The sequence below is a fragment of the Lissotriton vulgaris genome, unplaced genomic scaffold (genome assembly GCF_964263255.1).
Source record: "Lissotriton vulgaris unplaced genomic scaffold, aLisVul1.2 SCAFFOLD_1314, whole genome shotgun sequence".
Classification (NCBI taxonomy): domain Eukaryota; kingdom Metazoa; phylum Chordata; class Amphibia; order Caudata; family Salamandridae; genus Lissotriton; species Lissotriton vulgaris.
In genome coordinates this window covers 313013-332385 of record NW_028243448.1, presented here as the reverse complement: position 1 = coordinate 332385, position 19373 = coordinate 313013, and the positions used below count along the sequence as shown (strand labels likewise).

The 19373-nt window shown below is 48.6% G+C and overlaps 1 protein-coding gene across 1 annotated transcript; it reads left to right on the top strand.

Moving 5' to 3' along the window:
- Positions 1 to 11935: 11935 nt before the first annotated feature.
- On the top strand, positions 11936 to 14006 carry NOG (noggin). Its single transcript, XM_086948581.1, has one exon. It carries the CDS (start codon positions 12765 to 12767, stop codon positions 13449 to 13451), a length of 687 nt encoding a protein of 228 aa, XP_086804707.1. The 5' UTR covers positions 11936 to 12764; the 3' UTR covers positions 13452 to 14006.
- The last annotated feature ends 5367 nt before the right edge of the window (positions 14007 to 19373 follow it).

Here is a 19373-nt window from a genome sequence, read left to right as displayed (position 1 = left end):
TGATCCTGGGCACTTTGAGCGGGGGGACAGATGTCTGTGAAAAGTAGCTGGCTGAGCCCGGGACCACTTAGGGGTTACAGGGTCCCAGCCACCGCCATCTTCTGTGTCACCTCTAGCATGGTGCAGCCCAAAGGTGATGCAGTGGAGCAGCACCTCTGCCAGCATAAGTGGCAGGCTGTGCTGCTTTATCACAACTACGGGGCCGTTGCTGCCTGTCTGCTTCGGTGTTTTACCGCACTATGGCCACTGCCATTTTGTGTTGCTATGGGTGGCTGGGCTGTGCGGAGCAAACCCGGGGCAAGTCTTGTCACTCCCACTGGTTTGCCCCAGGGCTAGGACTTCTCTGTGCTAAGGGTGACACTGTAGAGCTCAAACTGGACAGTAGGGAGGACAGGAGGCATACTACTGCTGGTGGTGGTGGCAGAGGAACAAGGAGGCATGTCCTACCCATCCACCATCTTGGCCACGCCCCCTCGTGTACTTATAAAGGGCCTTTCTACATTCTCCATTTTAATGCGTCGCCCGGTAGGTGCTCTATGAACAATAATAGGTTTAAAAACAAAACTGCGCTTTTTCTAGGTGACTGTGGGGTGCATGCATCTTTTATGTATTAGTGTTGTGCATGGGTGGTCAGTCTCGGTGTCCAATGTCTTGTGTGTGATTTTCATTACAACGGCTGGATTTATAGTTACCTGGACTTGCAGCTATTTCTAACATTTTATTTCAGACACTATTGATGCTGTGTGTCTCTTCAGCTCGTTTTTACACCAAAATATGAACAGTCTGAAAATCGGCATATTTTATGTAATCCAAGGAAAACCTTTACAAATATGAGTGCAAAAAGTGAATACATACAGAGCACAGTGAGATAGTGTAATTCCTAAATAATATATGTTAATAATCATTAGGCGCTAGTGTACCTTTATTTAGGACAGCAATCACACAGTGGGCTGTGCAAAGATAACTGCAGACCACATATGGTGGACAGAATCACTACACAATACCTAAAGGCCTTCATCACAAATTTAGCCATATGCAAATCAGTTTTTACCCTTTTTCCCATGGGAACAGTCCAGCTCAAACTGACAGACCAGGTCCTCCCTGGACTGGAAACAAGCATCTTAGGATCGCTTTCAGGGCATCACCCCTCATCAACCAGGCAAACTTGAATCCAGTGGCATGTGCTGGCAGTTCAGGCTGGGGAGTACAGTCAAAACTCATTTGCATATGGCTGAGTCCAAACTGGGGCGGCGAAGGTGGGACCTCCAAATATGATGGCGTAAGGTTCCCCAGCAGGCCGACAAGGATTCCAGGCGGTGAGTGTAGGAAGGTGGATATCTGACTACATGGTTATCCCAACTTTTTGCCTAGTGTTTAGCTGGTTTTCGACTTAGTTGGCCTGGGATCCTGCTAATCAGGGCCCGAGGCTATCTGCTCTCACTGTAAAATGGACTCCATGTACTTTAGGTACATCTCCAATTGGATATTGTGTCACCTTATGAGCCCCTGTATAGTGTACCATAGGTACCCAGGGCATAGGTGCATCCAAGGCCTACCGGGGCTGCAGCATGTATTATGCCACCCCTGGCTGGCCATCCAAATTGACACAACTGGCTGATCACTCAGCTGAAGCAAGGTCGTGTAATCACCCCTTGCTTAGATATAGTATTCCTATATCTAACCTTATATATAGAGACATATGCACCTATAAGTCCCTCCTATGGCAGGCCTTAACAATCCTGAAGGCAGAGTGCTTGGTTTTATGTGAGATGGTACTCTAGCATGAGCTGAGCCTGTCTTCAGCTTTCGGAACCATGTCCTTATAGCTGTTCTATGATATAGCCATACCATATACTCTTAAGTGCATTATAATCCTCGCGGTTAATGCTAACTTTGGTTTGGCTTTATCAAAACATGTTGTGTAAGGTGTCATACGCTTTGGAATACTACTCCCTCGCCAGTTCTGGCAACGGGGGTAGCAGTCCACCCTTCTAGAGGGAGAAGACATGTAGTTGTAGCTTTACCCGGTTAAAGTTAAACAGAGCCTCAGGATCACAAAATGGATGCTGCTGCCACAGACACAAGTCTGACCTCCTGCAGCTGGGAGCCCTTCCAGCAAGGGAGGCCTGGACAATAGATTTCCTGCCGGCGGAGGTGCTAGCAACTCCCCAGACAGGCTATAGTGTATTGGGGCAGGGTGGGTTGAATGAAATGAGACACTGCCTGGGGCACACAAGGTGCTCCATGCATAGCCCGGTTCAAACCAGTTGCTGGGGCACTCCAACCCCAGCTCTGGCGCGAAACTTGACAAAGGGAAAGGGGTGTAACCACCCCCTTCCCTGGTCCCAACCATAGGAGGGACCTAGCAGGCAATCCAGCCCCTTTAATTTGTATAAAGCTAGGAGATGAGTCTAGAGACTTGAGATTATCCTGAACTGAAACTCTGAAACTAAACTCTGGACCTTCGACATTCTACGGCAACTAGAAGACTGAAGAATCTCTCGTGTGGTCAAGGAGTGACCACCCTATGCAAACAGGCACCACCTAGCGAATTGCCGGTTTGCTTTCTCACCACTCCCGAAGGATCCCGACAACCCTGCTTCACAGGACTGGACTTCCAGACTTCTCCAACAAAGCTGAGACCCGTGGCAGACACGAAAGACGTGGGACCGGACACCTGGCCATTTTGCTCTTTGCTAAACTGTGCAGCTTCTGAGGCGTCCTCGAAGTTGTGCATTGGGACTTGAGAAGCCCAACACCGAGTCGTAAGTGCACCGAAGCTCAGCCCTCCACACTCCACGAGTGCAGCGTGGGGCCTGTTCTTGCATTTCCTCCTGATGCGTCTTTGCGGTTGCTAGCCCGCTGGCTAGTGGCCATCTTGATGACTCCATTTTAAAACAACACTGCTTGCCTGGTTGCTATGGGCTTGCTCTTGCTTTCCTGTTAAGGGGAAACTCCACAGACCTTGCTGGTCTGTACAAAAAGCCAATCTTTACTTCCTGCATGGGTTGCCTTTGCCAAGGCTTGTTGACTCAGATCCGGAAGCTGACACTGCCAACAGCGAGAGCCTTTGTGGGACAATCCGTATCCAGCTCCTGGTTGTCGTCGATGCCTCCTGGTCCACGTGGCTGCAGAGACAAGCTACACATCTTCACCTGTTTGCAGCTCGACATTGCCTGGTTCCTTCCTGGTCACTGGCTAGTGACCCAGACTCTGTCCCCTCTGCTTTCAGGTTCTTCACTTCTCTGATCCACCCTTCGATCCATCCAGACATCTTCCTCCTGGTCGCCTGCAGCATCTTCTTGCAGCTCTCCATAGGAACCGACAACGAAACCCGACACGACTTCCCACCTATGCACCAACTTCCCTGGGTGAGGTAACTCGAGCACTCCAGTGCTCCCGTTGGTAATAACTATCCAAGTGTCCTGTTCTAACTGGGTTTCCCCGCAAGTCCACCCGAACTGTCCGAAACAACTAGTTTCTAACTTTTACGTTCCCTTTGAAAGTCTATGAGAACCCGTGTGTGTGTTTAGACACTGCACACGCATCCTGTGAGCCTCCTACTTCCTAACCTGTGGTTGTTCAGTGTAGTCCCAGCAATTTCCTAGGCCCTAGGCCTATTCACCTGTTCTGAAGTGGCTCTTATACCACTTATTTAGTATATGGTTCGTGAGGTCCCTAGGGCAGAATTGTATTTGTGCAACTTATAGTATGCTTATTGAGTCACTTGTGCTGTATCACAAACTCTGACCTCATAAAGAGTGCAGAGGGGTTGTGTTAGTAATAAATACATATATATTTTATATACCTTGTGTGGTGTCCTTTCATTTGGTATTCAAGGGGTTATTATTGGTAAAATAATTGGCTTCACGTGCTCTCTGAAGTATTAGCCTAAGACTGCTTTGTCCATGCTACCACTAGGATAGCTGGTCTATAAGGTTGACTTTACAAACATCACCATAAGGGTTGTTTGGACTGATACAGGGTGCCCACTAGAATAGTGGACATCACATATCAGGCCAACTTCTCACAGTGGGAAAACAAAGTCTCTATCACGGTGGGGGGCAGTGTGCACCAGTACTCCTCAGGGGCAGGCAGGCAGCAAGGTGGTTATCTGGATGGTCAACAGCCTTTTATGCTGTCCTGCCACCCCTGCAAGCTGCCGAGGCAGCCCTGCTGCCCCCCAAATGCAACCAATCGCTGCTACCCACTGGAAACCTGCCAGCAAAAACTTTAGACCTGCGGCCACTGCCATCAACCGGTCCATACCGGCCCGCACATGTCTCCGGGGTCAGCAAGGGGGGGTTGCAGCCTGTTTGTCCAAATCTTTGACTGGGGGTAAATGTTTGAATTGTTCAGGGGTCCGTCCATCATTTATTCATTTAGCTTTATAAAAGTGACATTTTCAGAATAGTAGCTTAAAATCTAACTTTAACTTTAGAGATGATTTTTAATTAAAATCCAGATCAGTGGAGGAAGTATTTCTCTCTCTGTTCCCAAACTGAAGGGATCCCTTATATAGATGTGATGTGTCAATACCCTTAACCCTCTGAAAAGCCATACCCAGGCTATCAATGACCACCCACACCCAACCAAACTCTCGCCTCCCCTAGAAGAAGACTGCCTGAGACCAAAAACTTGCTTTGGGTACAGACAACAAATCTTAGGCCCTATTTAATTTGAAAAACCTGAAACATTTCTTCACAGCTGCACAGGCTATACTCTAAACATATCACACAGCTAAAACACATCCAGACTTTTACATGATTGTGACATAGCTCCTCAAAATTACAGAGTATGCTAGACATTGAGTCACCTACAACCTGTTTACCTTCTGAGTATTCGGTGATCTCATGACAGACCCTTCAAACTGGGTTCCCTGGCACCGATGGAGTAGGTGAGCCCTCTGAAGGGCTTGTCCCCTCACAAAGTAGATCCACTCTCCTATGAGGAAATCTTTCCTGTCCTATAACTCTATGAGGGAACACCACTCTTAAGCGAGGTGGTTCCTGGTCCTCATAATTTACACATGTAGGAGTTCTGCTTACCCCAAAGCAACCATACCTGGAGCACACTCACACAATCAGAGAGCCAGTCTGGGCTCCCAGGTCAAGTGTTGGTACCCTGATGCAGACTGCATCCTCCAACCCCCAAAGGGCTAATGTTCAGAAGCACCCAATGGGGAAGTGTAAAGGTGGGGAAAGGGATGCGTAAGTCACCTCTACAATCCATTGCTGAACTGCAGATTCTTTACCGAATGCTGCAAGCACCACCACCCCTTTGAGGTCCCTACACTAGTGGTATACAGAGTTTTTAGCTCCTGAGATCTTCCAAGTGACCCTGAAGTGTCTCTACCAACCATGAACTCATCCTCCCCCAATACACAAAAGGCACCAAGTATAAGATACATCCACTCCTGAACATTTAAAAGAACAGTTAATCCAATGATACAGAAAACAAGAATATAGAAATTGCAGGACTATCAAAAAATTTTGGAATACAAAGTACCCAAAAGTCCAACCACATGACCGAAACCTACTAAGCACTGAAATAACACTAACTGCAGTGGGTGGGCGGGTGGCAACACAAAATAAGGTTCCAGGCTGTTGTGGCTCCTGCTGATGCTGGGGCTACTTACAACGGCATGCGAGGGGCAGCGTTTGCTTCAGGTGATGGTGTCTAGCAAAGGGACTGATTCCCTCCTCATCACGCCTTTTGTGTCGACTACCTGGTTGCCACAACCCTCTCCACCTCCCGCCCGCCAGAAGATAACCCCAGTGACACAGGGAGAGCTAGATCTGCACGGAGGGGAAGGCCCACACCTGGCACCTTTCGAGGCCCGCCATCCTGACTGGACAAGCTGGTCGAGCTGCACCCACCATAAATGTTGGCTCTCTCCATTTGGGGGAGATCCTCCGGACATTAAGAGGCAGATTTCGATGTCGGACGGACCTGGGTCCGTCCGACATCGATCTGGACTGGGACCGACCAACCTCGTGTTGGCAGTACAAAAACAGCAACAGCAAGCGTGACTGAACAGTGTTCTTACAATAGTGGCATGCATTCTGACGGGAATGCATGCTCTCATTGTAAAGAGCTGAGGTGCAGTTCATCCCTGCACCCCGTGACAGGGAGCAACAGAGGGGCACCATAGGTGCCCCCTGGGCTGCCATTTGGAGGCCATGCACCCATGGGGACCTGCTGGGGGCAACCAAAGTCAGATTCCAACAGCCTTTCTGTGTCAGGAATGCCGGTACAGAAGGGCTGTAGAAATCTGCCATCATAATCCAATTGTCGGAGCCATTTCCGACCGCATTGAAGTTGGCCCCTAAGTGTAATAAGGTAGCCCAGTGTTTGCCTATGAGAGAGATAGCCCTGCAACAGTGAAAAACGACGTTAGGAGTTTATCACTCTTAAGGCAAGTAAAACCTAAATACACTTCCTCTTTTTTAAATACCACGCACCCTGTCTTATGAGTCTTTAGAGCCAACCTTAGGGGAGAATCGTAAATATTTTTTTTTAAAGGTTTAGGCCAGGCAAAAGGTATATTTTGGCAGGTCAAAACAGCAGGGTAAAACACCACTATAGGATGCAGTGGCAGGCCTGAAACTGGTTTTGCAGTGCTACATTAGTGGTGGCACATTGAGTGCTGCAGCACTAGTATCATTTATTTTACAGACTCGCACATGTAGCACCATTTACTAGGAACTTACAAGTATTTTCAGTGGTCGAATTGGCCGGGATCAGCAGGGCACTCGTGCCCCTACTTTTTAAAATAATAGATTCTGTTCCCCTTCTTTTTAATTTTAAAAATGGGTCCCAGGGCGGCAGAAATAGCCAAGGCCTATGCTCGGCCATATGACAATGGGCAAGTGGGCAGAGAAGGAAAAGGACTCTGTCTCTTCCTTCTTTCCCAGAAAAGACAAGGACGGTGTCAACTTCTGCTCTGCAGCTGTCAGCTGCCCCCCTCTCTTTCTTCCTCTTATTCCCTTGCTAAATGAAAACTGTGACTTCAAGAAATGGCTCTTACCCTTTCATTCCTCTCCTTTCCTTCATTCATCCCCCTGTAAAATGGATCAAAAAGAGAAAGGAACATTTTTGCTGGAAATGTCCTCTTTTTCTGACATTTTTCTATTCCAAAGTGCAGCCTCATGATAAAGGACAAATAAAGTTACAAAAGCGAAACATAACTAAATAAAGCTAAACAGAGTAGTTGCAAAGTGGCCAGATTGGTTTTATTCACACCCAAATACAGCGCCACTTTACAGAGTTTGCCAGTGAAGCGCTATTATAGTTTTCGCCTCTTTCTTTGAACAGCATTGTTTTCCCCGGGTGGGGAAGTGCACTATTCCTGGAGGTACTGCAATACCTGGTTGAAGCGTTAAGTGGAAAACGTTTAATGTGTTCATTATCCACTGTTTTCCTTTTTTAGTTTACAAAATGTGTACCGCTACTCTGTGTTCAAGCATGTGGCCTTTTAAACCATACTGCATATGCGTTGTAAGGATATAAGCAATGTACATTGAAACGGGTCCCTTGCAGACCCTGTAGTCACATCTTTAACTTTCCAGGCAAAAACACTCAGGGCTAGATGTAGGTAATTTCTATTTATCGATTCCTAAATACCGAATTTTACTGATTCTGTATTTAAGAATCGTAAATAGAATGTAGGTAAAAAAACTGTAAATGTTACAGATTCTGTAATATTCGTTATTAATGATTCAGTATTTACCGAATCAGTAATAAGGAATACCTTCCCATTCATTCCTATGGGCTTGGAGGCCCATAGGAATGAATGAGAAGCCATTCACTGTTACCGATTCAGTAAATACCAAATCGGTAATAAGGGGGAGCATATTCAAGGGTGGCAGGGAGTCACATTGACACCCTGTTGCACCCCTGAATCGTGCATTTGTGCAGATGTGGCGCACATACATGCCCTAAGGGCATGTATCTCTGCCACATGGCACTTTTAAAAAAGCACAAAATTGCTTTTTTAAAGGTATTCGTTATTTACCACAAACTTGTAGTTGGTGGTAAATAACGAATCCTTAAACCAAAAATGCACTCACTTGAGTGCTCCCTACATAGGATTTAAGGATTCTGTAATTTACTGATTTCTTAAATTAAGGAATCAGTATTTTACTGATTCCTTAAAATAACGAATCAATAAATTACTGAATGCTTAAATCCAGCCTCCTAAATCGCAAAGGGCTAAATACTGGTCGGTAACTGGAAATTTACCGTTTTTCGGCCGTTTTGACCGGTATTAGCAGGGCCGGCTCTAGGCATGTGCAAGCTGTGCACCTGCACAGGGCCACCAAACCCCAGGGGCCACCACGCCAATATATATCCTTAATATATTAATCCTCTGAGGATGGATACATATTTGCGTGGTGGCCCCTGGCAGGGATTTGGCGGCCTCCGGCTCTGTTCCACTTCTAAACTCCCTGACCCCCTCCCTTCTTTACTGGCCTGCGCGCTCCGCCCCGTCCGGACCCCCTCTTCCGGGCCCCCTACCTACGCTCCCTGCCCAGGGCCACCATGAGCCTAGAGCCGGCCCTGGGTATTAGCCCACCTACATCTAGCCCTCAATGATTTCTGAATAACGAGTGTGAAAGCGTTGAAGTACCCGCCTTGTTCCTGTGTATATTTCACATGCTTTACTTAATCTGGCATTCCTTATGAGTGTTTTTTCAGGATGTTGTAAGTTTTTTTTTTCAGGCAGCATAGCACTCTTGTCTAGTGCATAATTTTCATCCATTCTATCTCTCATTCTCTCTCATCTCCTTCGCTGATCTCCTACTCTCTGTCTTCATTCTCATTCTCTCTTGAAGCCTCCCTGTGCATGCTACATGGAGCTGGTGAAAGGTACAGAGGCACCAGGAACAGCCCAGGTAATTCAAAAACGGCCTCCAGGGGCTCAAGCCCGTCAAGGAAATGCCCGGTGGAATAAAATGCTGATTGGCCCTAATCATAATTAAAACTTGGGTGAAGCCCAGCTTCCTGGTTGTTAGATGACGGTCGTCATTGACTTGGTGAGCGGGGTCACAACCAGGCTGGTCACATCCCCAACCTAGAACACAAGGTGGAAATGAAAGTAAGGAGATTTCTGGTCTTGGAAAGTATGGCTGATAGATAGTATGAAGACCTTCCTTTAAACGTATGCACTTTTGTAGGGATGTCTGGGAACAAGGTTGGCTATTTCTGCAGAAAAGAGAATCTATATATGGGCATGATAGACATCTGTTAGGACTTGACTAGAGCACAAGAGGCCTACGATAAGTTGACAAAGATGAAGACATCTTCAGAGCAGATCTCAGGTCACAAACCTACTGCAACAACAGTATCAAAGGGCAAGTAATGTTCGGAGAAAGAAAGTCATTGTTCACTCTAAGTCCAAGAACAGTTCATCGCAAGTCCATTTCCCAAATCCGTCTTTGAAAACCAACAACCTGATGACATCAAGGAAAACATTTTTCCTGTTGTATTAATTCCGTGTCTCCGAATGTGTCACACGTCAGCCGACATTCTTGAAAAGGGACTCGCACCAGTTCGACTGGGGCCTGTTGAACCGTATCAAAGAATGAATCCGCATATTGTTTACGCCATCGGTAAATTAAGTCAACATGGCCGCTGAAAGCAGCCGTGTCATTCTGTCATTGCGGCCTAAGTTATGACTTCAAGGCTGAGAGAAGAGGATTACTCGGAAAGTTCGGCCCTTGTGGAAGTGTCTTTGCACTAAAGCCGTCATTCATCAGGGGCTGCATCAAAACGCATTTAGGCCAGGTGTTGATGAGCTAGACTTGGCGATGGTGTTTTCAGGCGTCACACCAGGGTTCAATGTGATGTGAAGCACCTTTTCTCCACTCGGAGCCAAGAAAAATTAAAAGTGGTTGGAAGGGAAGGGTTTATCATGGTCAGACACTCAGTCATCCATCTTGTGATATTGGACACTTAGCAATAAGGCGCCTCCACTAGCGCTAATAGGGCGTAGGGGCTGCGCAAGAGGGCGGGGGGAGGGGGCACGTTTTGTATCAGCGCTATTCAGTGTAGCTGGAATAAATGAAATGGCCTTCGCAGTCGTTTTCATCACTTTCCTCCTCGCTCCATTGAACCCCTGTCTCCTTGTTATCTTTAGTCTTTAGAAGAGACCTGCAGACTCCGGTTTTATCTCAATAGGCATCTATCCTAATGGGAAGGCTGAAAAAAAATTCCTGAGGCTGAAATATTTTTTTCTGCCAGAGTTTGTTTACCAAACAATGTTCCCTCGATGTGATTTCAAGCCCCTATGTTAAGCCGGGACAGTGTCAAGCACCGTCTGAAAAATTAACTAGAAGCCCCTTTCACTCGTTGTTTTATGTTTTTGTTTAATCTCTCCAACAGCTCGTGACGGATTTCTCGTCAAACTGGAATATGTCAACAGCTGTAAGTAACATTTAATGTCTGCCCACTTTACTTCTGAGATGTTGCTATTTTGGCAGGCCCTGCGCGGACTGTGAGTTGATGGAAGGGGGTGGGGGCACCGGGCAGCATAGGGTGGGCGCCGAGGCTCGCTGTCTCCGCCGCTGACTTCTGTGCGAATCGCCGGTTCTTATTATGGGCAGGGGGAGCTGCGGCCAAGAAACGGCCTGTCTGGATGCTAACGGAGAATTTATTGCAGGAGAGGACGCTGCGCGGACGATTTGTTGAGAGACAGAGACGATGGAGTCCATCACCCATGATATATAGATCAGAAGGGAGGTATAAATACCCCCCCAAAAGACAAACACCCGGGCTCCAGTCTCCGACTGGCTTGAGGAGAGGCGCCCTCATAAAAGCTAACATAAACAGTTTACCAGCAGACGAACGAGCCGGTCCTGCTGCAAGACAAAAGTCTGTACCTTATGAAAATATTTGAGTTGAGTTAGAAAGAACCCTCCATCTTGGGTGGCACAGTATTTAGGAGAATTGGTGAAATGGAAGAAAAAACGCGAAAAAGTATAACAAACCACAAATACCTTTCACTTTTTTTCTTCTGTGGCTTTTTGCAAATTAATGCGTATGTGTGTTGGCAGGAGCTGACCCTGGAAGCTTTGCGTTGCTTTTTTTCTCTCTTCATTTTAGCACTGGCTAGCGGTTATACCAAAGTACTTGCACCCAACCCATCCCCGTCTCCGCTCGTCTTTTACAATTCCTTATTGTTTTTAGCACACGATTTACCGCCAACTGCTACGCGATTACCCGAGAGTAAATCGAAGCGTCTTTCTGTCGGTATAAGTTAATACCTGGTCTATAATCTTTGCCACCCACTCGCTGCCTTCGTGATTTTCACTTTGTAAGAGAGCTTGTTTTCTTTCTACTGGCAGCAGCTTTAATTATGTTCACAGAGTGTCAATCCATGTTTTATTAGGTGCCCATCAACTTACTTCCAGAGCAAAAACACATGACTCATGGCCGCACTAATAGTGCGCGTAGAAGGTGTTATACCACTCTTAAGAAGACATGCCATGTACAGTTAGTGCATACACACCAGCATTGCAACATTGAGTTTCAAAAGTGTATGTGCTGTCATCCTATAAATGACACTTGCAACTGTTGCCCCCACGTTTTAGTAGTGTTCAGTATGTGAATTGCTTTGTGTGAAATTAGAGTTATATACTTACATTCTGTTTTGCCCTATCAACAATGTGGCTGGGCTGGATTAGCGGTGCGTCCAGGCGCACTGAGTACTCGGGGTGGCTGTGGCACTCACATGATTAAAAGGAGCCCTGTCCGTAGCAGACAGGCTAGGACTCCAGCAGAGGGCGCCAGGACCTCAGCCAGGGGACAGAGACAGCGGGACGCGCCCCCGCCGCTCCGCCACTCACAGAGAGGGTGGTATGAGGCCGGCCCTGGCCACGGGCCAACAAGAGCGCTTAATGGCAATTACATCACGGCCGCGGGGCGCCGGGCACATAAATCCCAGGAAGCAGGTAGCGCCGAAGATCGGCGTCCAGCGTCAGTGAGAGGCAGACAACGCTTGCAGGGAGCCGGACGGCTCGAGAGTGGAAGAGCACTGCAGCAACACCAGGAATCTTTGGTCAAAGGACAGCTGTAGCGCTCCCCACAGCCAGAACCCCGCGGAGCACGAGGAGGCCACATATGTCCTTTAAAGAAGGGGATAGTTGTCTAAGACAGCCAAGCTACAGATACGGATTCTCAAAGCAGCCACAATAACTTCGCTCCGTTAGGACTGTCTGTCACAGAAGGACCACTTCAGACACTGGGACAGCAGAGGCGAGCTGTTTCGTGCTGTTAAAGCGGACTCAAAGAAGGATTACCTTTGACACCGGTACCCCAGAATAGTATGTGGACATAGATCCGTAGAGCGAACAGTCTATAGACGCTCACTTCATATAAGGCAGAATTTCACAGATTCAATTTCCACACTCTTTGCAGAAGCCCTCGGAGTGGCTTCCTCTGTGCCTCGGCCACAGGACAGATTTACCTGCCAGTGCCAGGACTGTGTCGTTTTCTTCCGATTTCTGGCCCGGAGTCTGCGGTTGCCATGGCGATGAGGCTGAAAGTGAGCGCCTGAGAGCCCAGAAGTCGCTGGATGCTGCGGGCTCGGAAGCTGGAGGTGACGAAGATTTAAAGCCCGCTGATCGGCCGGATTGTGCAGCCGCAGACAGAGTGGTGCCAGCGTGCGCCCTGCACAGGCGCCCGCGCCCGGAGCCCAGAGACTCGCGGATACCCCCGCTCTGATGCCTGTTATATGAGCGCGGCCCACCTCGAACTCCAGCATGGATCACCCCCCGTGCCTTCTGACTTTTTACGCCCTGCTGGTTCTGCTCGGTCTCCGGGTAGAGCAGGGCAGTTGCCAGCACTACCTGCACATCCGCCCCTCGCCCAGTGACAACCTACCCCTGGTGGAACTCCTCGAGCACCCGGACCCCGTGTACGACCCCAAGGAGAGGGACCTGAACGAGACTCTGCTGCGGGGGCTTCTGGGCGCCCACTTCGACCCCAGCTTCATGGCCATCACGCTGCCAGAGGACCGGCAGCAGGGGGTGGAGGACTTGGGGGAGCTGGACATGCTGCTGCGGCAGAAGCCCTCGGGGGCCATGCCCGGCGAGATAAAGGGGCTGGAGTTCCACGAGGGGGCGCTGCCGGCGCAGCAGCAACAGCAGGGCAAGAGGCAGAGACTCAGCAAGAAGCTGCGCCGGAAGCTGCAGATGTGGCTGTGGTCGCAGACCTTCTGCCCCGTGCTCTACACGTGGAACGAGCTGGGCAGCCGCTTCTGGCCGCGCTACGTGAAGGTGGGCAGCTGCTACAGCAAGCGCTCGTGCTCCGTGCCCGAGGGCATGGTGTGCAAGGCAGCCAAGTCGGTGCATCTGACCATCCTGCGCTGGAGGTGCCAGCGGCGGCAGAAGTGCCACTGGATACCCATACACTACCCCATCATTTCGGAGTGCAAGTGCTCGTGCTGAGGGTTCCTGGACAGTGACCGTGCCAATCAGTGACTTTAGCTGGCACGGGGCAGGGCTGGGGCACACAGACTGCTAGAAGTCTGGGACACGCACTAACTCATGAACCTCCTACATCTCCAGGCTAGGTCCAGAACCGGAGGGCCGCGCCTGCAGGAATGTACAAAATGTGTTTGTATTTATGGTACCAAGTCTAAATTACTATTAAAAAAGGTCAGTATTATTCGTCAAAATAACCAGCGTCTACTGTATTTTCAAGACTCTTGTCCTGGTTGTTGCTAATGTATCTATTTATATTCCAGAGCACTTCGCATTGCGAAGCAGTTTTTAAAACTTTTTATTTAGAAGGACTTTAAAGCTATTTTCCATTCTTCGGAAAGTGCCGTTTTATGGACCTCAGAAAGCATAGAGAGTACAATTGTATTTTACAGTTATTGTAAATATAGAAAGAGCACATGTGAAAGATTAATCATGTAAATTAAGAGTATCTGCTATTTATTCTTTATATCTTGTAGTAAAAAGTGCAGTGCAGAATTAAAGTAAACCACTAAAACATGACCTGTGTTGCGCTTGCCTTACATTTGTTGTTTTGATGCCTTATTCTCTGCTACAGAGACCAGCCTGGATTTTAATCCCGTTTTTATTTCTTGCCTACTGTGCCATGTTCTTTTTTCTTGACTACTATGCTATTTTCACCCAATATGAGAAGTGAAGTTTCATGGGGTCGGACAACGCAGGTGGGAATGCCAGTGCGCCATTTGCACATGTTTTTCTTTTTCTTTTCTGAATCCTGTGGCACAGTGTGCGTTTTGGGGCATTGGATTACAGGCCATACTATAGGGATAGATTGTGTGCTATGAAAGTACCAAATAATATGAAGAGTTTGTCCAGCCAGAAAACAAGGGGCATTCTACTGCAGAAATACAAATACCTCAACACCCCCCCCCCCAGCCCTGAAGCCAAAATATCCTCATGTGACAGAAATGAGCGATTCCAAAAAGCAACTATGACTCCATTGTGATTTTCAGCAAAGTTTTTCAGTCGATGTTCAGCACCTAGGTATAACAACTGTGTTATGCATAAGCCATGTGTAACTGATTTCTCCTTGGCCGGTGAGACTATCTCCGGCAGTCTGACAAATAACGTGGGTATTCCAGGGGGCTAGTGACATGTGTTTTCTACTGGTTCCGGTGGCGACCTTTCCCACATTGTTCACCATATATCCAACCAGAAAAAAGGGATACTCTGCTTAAAATGCTTTCTGAAGCTAAAAGACACCGTTAGACCAGAAACTGTCCGATTGTAACCACGTGCAACTGGTCTCTTTTAGAAGACCAGCTCTTGTAGTCTGGCTACCCAGGTGGGGATTGCAGCTAACCATTTGTAAAGGGACCGTACGGAACTCAGTTACAAAGTGCATGGGAGTTTTTACACATTGGTCAATGTAAGTTTATCTACCCAGGAGAAATGGGAGGAGCAGTATTTCTTCAATAATATGGTCATCGAGCAAAAAGAACACATTAGCCCTTGATGACCAGGCCCAAAATGCGACTAGAGTGATTAGTTATTTACCCTATAGCGATGACTTGATACATAAACCTGGGCTTCCTACTGGATTAAGTAGAAATCGTTGTTTACAGATCTTCTGGTGTTTCAACCTGGGAATGGGACGGGAAAACAGTCCTGTTGGGGCACACTTTGGTTTGTTATATTTGAGTCGCTGTGTGTGGTGTCTGAAATCGAGGCATTCCGCCTTGTTTTTCTTCGTCCTTGGAGTTCTGACACTCTCTCTGCTCGAAGTAGCCGGGTGCCTGCTGGAACAGGCCCCGTGCCCTCTGAGGCGACCCTCTGGTGCAGCCCGGCCTCCTCGGGGCTGTGCTCTCTGGCTGCCTTTCCTCTCACAATGGGACACGTGTCGTTCACACCTAGCGTTGTGGTCAGGCGCCGCTGAAACTTGACCCCGGCGCTCTGCCTTTGAGTTTTCGCGCAGACACGTTATGGGTTTTATCCGGCCTGATCCCATCACGGAAGCGCGGCATTCCGTGTGAGGGGGAGCGAGGGGCTCGTGAGCCGGCCCGGGAGGCAGGGCAGGGCTTCTTCCAGACAGGTGCCGCAGCAGCCGACTCCGGGCTTTGAATCTGTCTCCTCCGTGATGGGCCATCATAGCCCTCTCAGGAGGTGTGAAGAGGCCTGAAGCTATCAGCTTAAGCCTTCCCAATTCATGGCCCCAGGAGAGGCCCTCGCGTCCCCCCAGCACACGAGATAACTGTCAGCTCAGCAGAGCAGCGGTCAAGCATCATTGAGTCACTGAGCTCCTTCCCGGGGCTGCAAGGGGACTTTGCGCTAAGAAAGTCATCAATCCACTTATCCTGTATGTTTTTCTGGGAGCTTGCAAGTCCTAGAGAAAAGTGTCCCCCGCCTGCCCTCAACAATTCACGGCCAACGCAGTTTTTCCGATTATATCTGGTATCTTCTGCGCCCTGGCGGGGTGCCAAACAATCGACTCCCTGCACCACGAGCGCTGTCACGGCACTTGTTAGGCATAGCTGACAGCTGCAGTTAAGTGTGGGGCACAAATTGGGCGACACGTACGATTTAGTCAATTCCAAAACATTCGAACTCTGCATTGCTCGCCCGATTATTTACAGGCTTATATGACATATGTTGCCCCCTCGCTCCGGATTGAGGCGTCGTTCTTCTCGGCAGAACAACAAGCCCCTGATTGGTGGACATTAGCCCTTAAAAAGTGTTCCTACAGGTGCCACGCTCGACATGCTTCCGCTGCTCAAAGTGTGCCTTACGAACAATCACCACGCCATCTGCAGCAACGCACCACCCACGTGGGTTCCGAGGGTCTTGGTATTGAAAACCGCCCGTACTGACATTGGACCAATCCTGACCCTCCAACTCCCTATAGTCTCGAACGTTACGAAGTCACAATTCCTACCTAGAATCCATTCGTGGGCAGGGGACTATTCCAATACATCCCATTACTGCCTCACTACATCTCAATCTTCCTGTCCTTAACCCTCTCCGATTGCCCCTCCCCCACCCACCCCCTTAAATCAGAGCCTGGGACATTTAGGACCCCTATTAACCCAGCGAAGGGAACCAGTGGCATTATCCCCCCAGAAGGCGGGATATTGCCTCCGAGACTCTCCCAGGGCTCATTGTAAAGGGATTACACGTTACAGACCGTCTTGTTATGATGCGCGCGTTTAATCTGCCTGGCGCCTGAAAGACACGCTGGATGGATGATCGCATTCAACCGATCCCTAAACGTCGGCGGGCTCCAGGCGGGGCAAACAAACGTAATTTATTTCCAGAAGAAAGGGGATATTGAGGCACTACAGTTTATAAATGGCCTTCCAACTTGTGTGAGGCTCCGACAAAAACACACAAAATTGCATTAAAATCGGTCATTTATCACCAGGTCAACCGACGCCAGACCAGTGTGTGCCTGTGGCTAATGCTGATTAAACAAAGTATAACGCGCACACCCTTTTTTTTTTTTTACTTCAAGCTACGGATTCCTTTACTGGTAAACACAAGATCTGAACGGACTAATTCTGCGCGGTAATTTCAGCCAAATACCATAACGTCAACAACCCAGCCACAGAGGTTAAATATACGATTGTAATATAGTGCCCCGACCTCCTTAATATGTCGAATCCGAGACACCGTAGCGCTAGACCAAATTATTAACCTGATTTCTAGAGACTGTGAGTAGAGGAGTAAAAATGGCATACGGAACCATAACTCATATGCCAAGTTGGCGTTCGCAGTAAAATAATAATAATAAATACATAAAATATATATAGCTGTCCTGCTCGCCCATGCTTTTAATTCTCCTTTGATGAAGCTCTACAGCCCAACACACTCTCACTTACACTACACTGTCACTCAGAGAGGAGCAGGACACCCCAACACACTCTCACTTACTACACTGTCACACAGAAAGGAGTTGGAAAGCTCAGCACACTCTCACTTACTACACTGTCACTCAGAGAGGAGCAGGACACCCCCACACACTCTCACTTACTACACTGTCACTCAGAGAGGAGCAGGACATCCCAACACACTCTCACTTACTACACTGTCACTCAGAGAGGAGCAGGACAGCCCAACACACGCTCACTTACTACACTGTCACACAGAGAGGAGCAGGACACCCCAAAACACTCTCACTTACTACACTGTCACACAGAGAGGAGCTGGACACCCCAACACACTCCCACTTACTACACTGTCGCACAGAGAGGAGCAGGAAAGCCCAACACACTCTCACTTACTACACTGTCCCACAGAGAGGAGCAGGACAGCCCAACACACTCTCACTTACTACACTGTCACACAGAGAGGAGCAGGACAGCTCAACACACTCTCACTTACTACACTGTCACTCAGAGACGAGCAGGACAGCCCAACACACTCTCACTTACTACACTGTCACACAGAGAGGAGCTGGATACCCCAACACGCTCCCACTTACTACACTGTCGCACAGAGAGGAGCAGGACACCCCAAAACACTCTCACTTACTACAATGTCACACAGAAAGGAGCAGGAAAGCTCAGCATACTCTCACTTACTACACTGTCACTCAGAGAGGAGCAGGACACCCCAACACACTCTCACTTACTACACTGTCGCACAGAGAGGAGCAGGAAAGCCCAACACACTCTCACTTACTACACTGTCACACAGAGAGGAGCAGGACAGCCCAACACACTCTCACTTACTACACTGTCACACAGAGAGGAGCAGGACAGCCCAACACACTCTCACTTCCTACACTGTCACTCAGAGACGAGCAGGACAGCCCAACACAATCTCACTTACTACACTGTCACACAGAAAGGAGCAGGACAGCCCAACACACTCTCACTTACTACACTGTCACTCCGAGAGGAGCAGGACATCCCAACACACTCTCACTTACTACACTGTCACTCAGAGAGGAGCAGGACAGCCCAACACACTCTCACTTACTACACTGTCACACAAAGAGGAGCAGGAAAGTCCAACACACTCTCACTTACTACACTGTCACACAGAAAGGAGCAGGACAGCCCAACACACTCCCACTTACTAGACTGTCACACAGAGAGGAGCTGGACACCCCAACACGCTCCCACTTACTACACTGTCGCACAGAGAGGAGCAGGACAGCCCAACACACTCTCACTTACTACACTGTCACACAGAGAGGAGCAGGACAGCCCAACACACTCTCACTTACTACACTGTCACTCAGAGACGAGCAGGACAGCCCAACACACTCTCACTTACTACACTGTCACACAAAGAGGAGCAGGAAAGTCCAACACACTCTCACTTACTACACTGTCACTCAGAGACGAGCAGGACAGCCCAACACACTCTCACTTACTACACTGTCACACAGAAAGGAGCAGGACAGCCCAACACACTCTCACTTACTACACTGTCACTCAGAGAGGAGCAGGACATCCCAACACACTCTCACTTACTACACTGTCACTCAGAGAGGAGCAGGACAGCCCAACACACTCTCACTTACTACACTGTCACTCAGAGAGGAGCAGGAAAGTCCAACACAATCTCTCTTACTACACTGTCACACAGAAAGGAGCAGGACAGCCCAACACACTCCCACTTACTAGACTGTCACACAGAGAGGAGCAGGAAAGCTCAGCACAATCTCACGTACTGCACTGTCACTCAGAGAGGAGCAGGACAGCCCAACACACTCTCACTTACTACACTGTCACACAGAGAGGAGCAGGAAAGCTCAGCACAATCTCACTTACTGCACTGTCACTCAGAGAGGAGCAGGACAGCCCAACACACTCTCACTTACTACACTGTCACACAGAGAGGAGCAGGAAAGCTCAGCACACTCTCACTTACTACACTGTCACTCAGAGACGAGCATGACAGCCC